The sequence below is a fragment of the Brassica oleracea genome, chromosome C2 (genome assembly GCF_000695525.1).
Source record: "Brassica oleracea var. oleracea cultivar TO1000 chromosome C2, BOL, whole genome shotgun sequence".
Classification (NCBI taxonomy): domain Eukaryota; kingdom Viridiplantae; phylum Streptophyta; class Magnoliopsida; order Brassicales; family Brassicaceae; genus Brassica; species Brassica oleracea.
The window spans coordinates 277,711-284,193 of record NC_027749.1 but is presented as its reverse complement, the minus strand read 5'-3'; the positions used below and the strand labels follow the sequence as shown (position 1 = coordinate 284,193).

The 6,483-nt window shown below is 39.8% G+C and overlaps 2 protein-coding genes across 2 annotated transcripts; one reads left to right on the top strand and one right to left on the bottom strand.

Moving 5' to 3' along the window:
- The first annotated feature begins 234 nt into the window (after positions 1–234).
- Positions 235–2,120, top strand: LOC106327832 (uncharacterized acetyltransferase At3g50280). The gene has a single exon (XM_013766110.1). The coding sequence runs from the start codon at positions 291–293 to the stop codon at positions 1,842–1,844; it is 1,554 nt and encodes a 517-aa protein (XP_013621564.1). The 5' UTR covers positions 235–290; the 3' UTR covers positions 1,845–2,120.
- Positions 2,121–2,658: 538 nt separating this feature from the next.
- Positions 2,659–5,201, bottom strand: LOC106326088 (uncharacterized protein DDB_G0271670). The gene is made up of 5 exons (XM_013764120.1): positions 5,060–5,201; positions 4,855–4,972; positions 4,194–4,284; positions 3,089–4,114; positions 2,659–3,009 (listed from the first exon to the last, which is right to left on the bottom strand). Exons 1-5 carry the CDS (start codon positions 5,145–5,147, stop codon positions 2,812–2,814), a joined length of 1,521 nt encoding a protein of 506 aa, XP_013619574.1. The 5' UTR covers positions 5,148–5,201; the 3' UTR covers positions 2,659–2,811.
- Between the last annotated feature and the right edge of the window lie 1,282 nt (positions 5,202–6,483).

Below are 6,483 nucleotides of genomic sequence, written 5' to 3'. Positions count from 1 at the left end.
ATAATAGATATACGAGTTCTAAACAAAAAGTTATTATATATATATATATATATATTATAGATTCTAAACTTATATCTCCCTATAATTTTTGATCAACCGCGTAGTGAAATGTAATACTCATCTAATTGGCCTTGAACGTACAGTTTAGCTAATCGGGACAAGAATGCATGATTGATGTGAATAATGTTAATTTTTGTTTGTTTACAAGTTAAACAAGTATAACCATATGAATACTGCAGATATAATAAGAATTTAAATAACACGACAAAAGTTAGTAACCACTCAAGTTCATGAATCCAACCATTGCTCCGACAAGACCACTATATAAACCCCCTTGCTCCCATGACTCTTCTCCTCACCAATACGGCAATTACCACAGCTCCCAAATCAATATCTTCTTTTACATATTTTGTTTGTTTCTTTACAAAATGCCTTCTTGTTCAGTAACAGAAATCTCGAAATGCATTGTGTATCCGGAGAAGAGGTCCACCGTGGCCGATCTCCGTCTCTCCGTCTCCGATCTCCCTATGCTCTCATGCCATTACATTCAGAAAGGCGTGCTCCTCAGTCGCCCTCCTCCTTCCTTCTCCTTGGACGACCTTGTCTCCTCTCTCCGCCGTTCACTCTCCTCCACCCTCTCTCTTTTCCCTGCCTTAGCCGGCCGTTTCTCCACCAGTCCCTCCGGTCACATCTACATCACCTGCAACGACTCCGGAGTTGAATTCGTCGCTGCTTCCGCCAAACACATCACCGTCTCCGACGTTCTCTCTCCCGGTAAAGACGTTCCTCTTCTCGTCCGCGAGTTTTTCGTTTTCGAGCGCCTCGTCAGCTACAACGGCCACCATAAGCCTCTCTCCGCCGTCCAAGTGACGGAGCTAGACGACGGCGTCTTCATCGGATGCACCGTTAATCATTCCGTTACAGATGGAACTTCCTTCTGGCACTTCTTCAACACCTTCGCTGACGCCACTAGCGGCGCTTGCAGGATCAAACACCTTCCTGATTTCTCCCGAAACACCGTCTTCGACTCCCCCGCCGTTCTCCCGGTCCCTCCCGGTGGTCCGCGTGTAACCTTCGACGCCGATCAGCCTCTCCGGGAGAGAGTTTTTCATTTCAGCAGAGAAGCGATTTTGAAATTAAAACAGAGGACTAACAGCAAAGTCAACGGAATCGAGACGGTCGTTAACACAGAAGATATACTCGGGAAAGTAAGCAACGGTAACGGTAACGGGAAGATAACGAAAAAGAAGAGCTACGATCGAACGGCTGAGATTTCGTCGTTCCAATCTCTCAGTGCTCAGCTATGGCGATCCGTGACGAGAGCAAGGAACCTCGGTCCGAGCAAGACGACGACGTTTCGGATGGCGGTTAACTGCCGCCACAGGCTTGAGCCTAAGATGGATCCTTACTACTTCGGAAACGCGATTCAGAGCATACCGACGATGGCCTCCGCGGGAGATGTCCTCGCGAAAGATCTCCGATGGTCCGCCGGTCAGCTTCACAGGAACGTGGTGGCGCACGACGACGCGACGGTCCGCAGCGGGATAGCCGATTGGGAGAGTAATCCGAGGCTGTTCCCTCTGGGAAATGCAGACGGTGCTTCGATCACGATGGGGAGCTCGCCGAGATTCCCGATGTACGACAACGATTTCGGATGGGGAAAGCCGTTAGCTGTGAGGAGCGGCGGAGCTAACAAATTCGACGGGAAGATCTCTGCGTTTCCGGGAAGAGAAGGGAACGGAAGCGTAGATCTGGAAGTGGTTCTGGCGCCGGAAACCATGGCTGGGATTGAGAACGATCCCGAGTTTATGCAATACGTATCTGAAGTCAGTTACGACTGCTGAAACGGCGGCGTTTCCGGCTTTCTAAAGCGGATGGAGGTTACTCGATGGCATGGCACTTTGAACGGTTGAGATTTATTTTATCTACAATATTTAGATATTTCAACTTGTGGAACGACGGCGCGGTTGATTAGTCATTCTGGTCTTTGTTTGTTTCCTTTTTCACTGGTCACGTTCTTAATGTGCTGATACATGTACAAAATCCCATCTTTTTCAATTCGATAATGCAACTTTTTTCTGTAATCATAAATCTTTAATAAAGTGTTGGAAACTTATCTCTTGAGTTTTGTTGGATGATACTATATAATTAAAAAAAAAACCCATAAATAATTGACTTATGACTGTTTCAATGGTGTATTGTTATGTTAGGTGTCAAAAGGACGAGTTGTAATGGGATCCAGCTCGTATTTGTAAATTGTCCACTTGTAAAAGAAGCCCAAAAGCGATTAATAGGCTTCTTGATAGACCTCATGTTACATTGTAACTCCACACACTGCTCTTTAAAAACATTGAGCACTTCTAATGGAGGTTCTACTTATTTGAATATGTACATGTATGTATGTTTAGAACTCCAATGGATAGAATCTCCGATTGGAAGTGCTTTTAGATTAGAGACATTAGTCCAACAACAACAAAAATAGTAAAATACCATCAACATTAGACTCAAATTATACAGATTACAAAAATCTAGCTAATTCTCATTGTCAACAGAGTGTGTATCTTCATTATTGCCAAAGTCTCTCTTTTTTAAATTGCAAAACAATGGTCTCTTAGCCAAAGTAAATAAATAAACAAAAAAAAATCATTCCGCTCTAAACACTTAATCCTTAGGTAAACAAATGTACACAATACCAGGAAGTATATCTTTAGCCTCACCAAGAAACCACTCGAGAGCATTTATAGAGTTATTTTCTACTAAAACAGAAAGATAATATGCAAATGAAAAGAAGAAAATGATGTTGAGTTGACTCTAGTGGCTTATGTCGCTGAGATTATCATCGCTACCGTCCAAGCACAAGATGTTAACACTCGATGATTCCGAGCTCCCACTGCTGCTCACCGGACGCTTTCTCCTGGTCCCTGATGACCTCACACTGTACAATGAAGCTGCCGGTACTTTTGTCGCTAGCTGTCGGAAATTGCCTTTCATGCTCCCTTGTTTGATATCCTACAAACATTGGAAGCAAAGTATTAAATATTACTCATTAATTAATTTCAAAACGAAATAATCTATATATATAACGTACCATATGCCTCAAGGCCATATCGAAGGAGCTTTTAGATAGGTTTCTCCCAAACCCAACACCATCAGCTCCCGAACTCGACTTCCCAGCGTTGGAGCCGCCTTTTTCTGTCAGTCGCGGTGGAGCAAGTTTTCTCACGCTCACAACTCTCTCGATCATTTGAGCCCCCTTAGCTACAGGACTGATCAGCTCACCTTCATCATTGCTTGTCTTTGATCGTCCAGCTGGTCTGTTTGCGTTACTAATGGGAGCGCGGTTTCTAGAAGGTGAACAAGACTGCCTCCTTGCAACTGTGCGTTCTATGGACGATGATCTCGAACTAGACGCACCAAACGCTGTGGTTCTACGACTTGACGCCGTTTGTGGTCTGTCTGGTAACGTAGTCCTGAGATTTGACGGCGCTTCTAGAGAGAAACCAGGCATCTCGTAAGGTTCCCATGGCCGTGATCTCAATGTAGGTGAGGGAGCTGGTTTACATACTGGTTTAGTTGGTTTACTTCTCGATACAGTTAATGAACCTGTCAGAGTTGGTGGACGGCGAGTTGGAGTACTTGACCTAGACCCCGGTTTTGTACTTGGTGCCGAGATTGGCCTGATGATGGATCGTGTAGACGTGGCTGTACCGGTGGTGGCACGGGAAGTGGTTAAATTAGCACGTGAGGTTCCAGAGCTAGAAGGCCTTCTTGGTGGCGTAGAAGGTCTGCTCGTTGGTCTTACGGTGCTAGTAGAAGACGAGGTTAATGTGGCACGTGAAGTTCCAGAGCTAGAAGGCCTTCTGGTTGGCGTAGAAGGTCTGCTCGTTGGTCTTACGCTGCTAGTAGATGACGAGGTTAAGTTAGCACGCGCACCTTTTGAGGTGACACGCGAAGTCGGAGTCGTTGACCTTGTGGCTGGCGTTGTGGACCTTCTGGCTGGTGTAGAAGGTCTACTCGTTGACCTTGAGCTGTTAGAGGACGTGGGTCGTTTGAGCCCAATTGTTTGTTTTTTGGATGATGCTCTGTCCCTCTCTTCTTCACGACAACTCTCTAACTGTAGAAATAAAGAAATTATCGTAGAGTATAATGCACATATAAGCCAAAAATAATAGCGAAACATACCAAGTTCGTACCCGGGATTTAAGAGCCATCGTCAAGGTGGCATCGGGTGCATCGAGTTGGTTCACTGAGCTTTTACTCGGTGAGTCTGGTGGCGTAACCAGCCTGAACATTATTTTAAAAAAACCATGCATCAATAACAAAAGTACAAATTTCTTATGTTGATTCCCTTAATCATGACCCTTTTTGAAGCATGCATGCATGCATAATGAAACATTTGGCAAGGCTTCCATATTTTTTCTAGATGAAGATCCAACTTGATAAAGATAAACTTTATAATATTTGACTAAAATGTTTTCATTGAGGTATGAAACACAACAAAAATTGATCTAAAGTCTTGTCTTCATGCTAACATATTTTAACTTTTATTTACTTTAAAGCTCCTTTTCTGAAAAAAAAATCTGGTCTTATAATACATATGTACGAACATTAAAACCATATAGCTAGTGAGAAACTTTTAGAACGCATACAAACTCAAATTAGACATCAGATTACGCCTAGCAAGGATGTATAAGAATTTGATCAAGTATACTATTTCGGTTGGATCTTTGATTTTTATTATCCTAAACCAGGAAAAGTATGTCACAAGGCAACTTTTCTGAAAACATGATCAGAATTATAACAAAAGATAAAAAGAAAAATCATGACCTAGATGAAGAGTAAAAAAAACATTACCAATCGTAATCGGACTTCTCGTCTTCGGAGTACAAAAAATTATCGGCGGCAGTTCTCAGGGGTGGATATTGTTGAGACGACATGGATGTCGTATTACTCTTACAATGATCTGAAAATTCTGCAAAAGACAGAACAAAGAGAAAATAAAAAACCGACTAACCCCATATTTAATACAGTTGTTGAGTATATATAAATGAACACGGACTCGTTAGAAGTGAAGCTTGGTGACTTTTCTCGAGACGACCTATCTCCAGGAACAAAACTAGCTCTTCATCTCTGTCTTGGGTCAACATGTTGGGACATGTTTTTAAATCGAATCATTGTTAACGAAGGAAGAGAGTGGTGGAGGTGTTCTTTTCGTGTTTCTTTTTCTTTTTATATAAGAACTTCAGATTCATGCCAAACAACCCTTCTTTTTGATGTATAAGTAATGGAGTTTTTGGTTGATTTATTCTTGTGAGCTTTTTCTATGTCAACGATGTTATTAGTATTTATGTATATGTTTGTCTTAGTCCCAACCAACAAAGTTTTTTACTTAATCTCTACCGATTTAATTAAACTAGATTTTTATAAGTATTTTGAAAGCGCGAGATACTTTTTTTGAAATAAACCAAATTTATATGATATAAATTTGTATTTTTAATTGTCTATCTACATTTAAATGTTACACATGAAGCGTAATATTCAATATTCTGAAACTCAATCCGGACCCGCGGTAAAACCAATGATTCTATATGTAATCTGGTTTGGTTTTCCAAAAAATAGATAATTAAACTTTTTATAAATTCCGCAAAAAATCCCTAAAACCTGGAACGCAGCTACCGGTTAAACCGATAGATGATCCATTATGTAATAAAATTTGATTTAAATTGTCACTTTAAAATATTCTAATTCATGAATGTTTAGATGAATGGTGGATATATTATGTATTAATATTCTAACCACATTATACATTTGTATTAATGTATGTTAAATTCTCTTTTACGGTATATATGAATCGTTATAATTTTTTTATCAATTTATTTAGTAAAAACTTCATAATAATCTCTAAATAGGTAGAATAACCATTGTAGAATCGCCATTTTCTTGAAAAACAGAGACAACAAAGGCTCCAAAACCTCTTTGAACATCATCATATGTTAGTGCATGATGCAACTATGCATTAAAACAATATTGTCAAAGTTTTTGAAATTTTCTCAAAATCTATGTGTTAGCCCCTATGAAAATATTGAGTTTTTGGTAAATGCTTTATATACTGAAGCCTATAATCTTTAGCGTAATTTTAAAATTTGTAACCACATTCTAAATTTGTATTAATGTTATTTAAACTCTCTTTCATGGTACATAGGCATCTTTCTAATTTTATATCAATTAATTTTGTAAAATTTCATGTAATCCCTAAATTAGTGGACTAAGCATTATAAAATCATTATTTTCTAAGGAAACATAGACAACAAAGGTCTAAGACTCTTTGACCATCATAATATGCTAGTTTAAGATGCAACTATGCATTAAAACAATATTGTTATATATAAAATCGTTATTTTCTAGAGAAACATAGACAAAAAAGGTTTCAAGCCTATTTGACCATCATCATTTGTTAGTTTAGGATGCAACTATGCATTAAAA

Excerpts from the sequence above, each read along its gene's own strand:
- LOC106327832 (XM_013766110.1), top strand. The coding sequence starts at position 291 with ATGAATCCAACCATTGCTCCGACAAGACCACTATATAAACCCCCTTGC.
- LOC106326088 (XM_013764120.1), bottom strand. The coding sequence starts at position 5,147 with ATGTTGACCCAAGACAGAGATGAAGAGCTAGTTTTGTTCCTGGAGATA. Across the intron at positions 4,973-5,059 it reads CCAAGCTTCACTTCTAACGA|AATTTTCAGATCATTGTAAG; the intron begins GTCCGTGTTCAT and ends TGTCTTTTGCAG. Across the intron at positions 4,285-4,854 it reads GAGAAGTCCGATTACGATTG|GCTGGTTACGCCACCAGACT; the intron begins GTAATGTTTTTT and ends AATAATGTTCAG.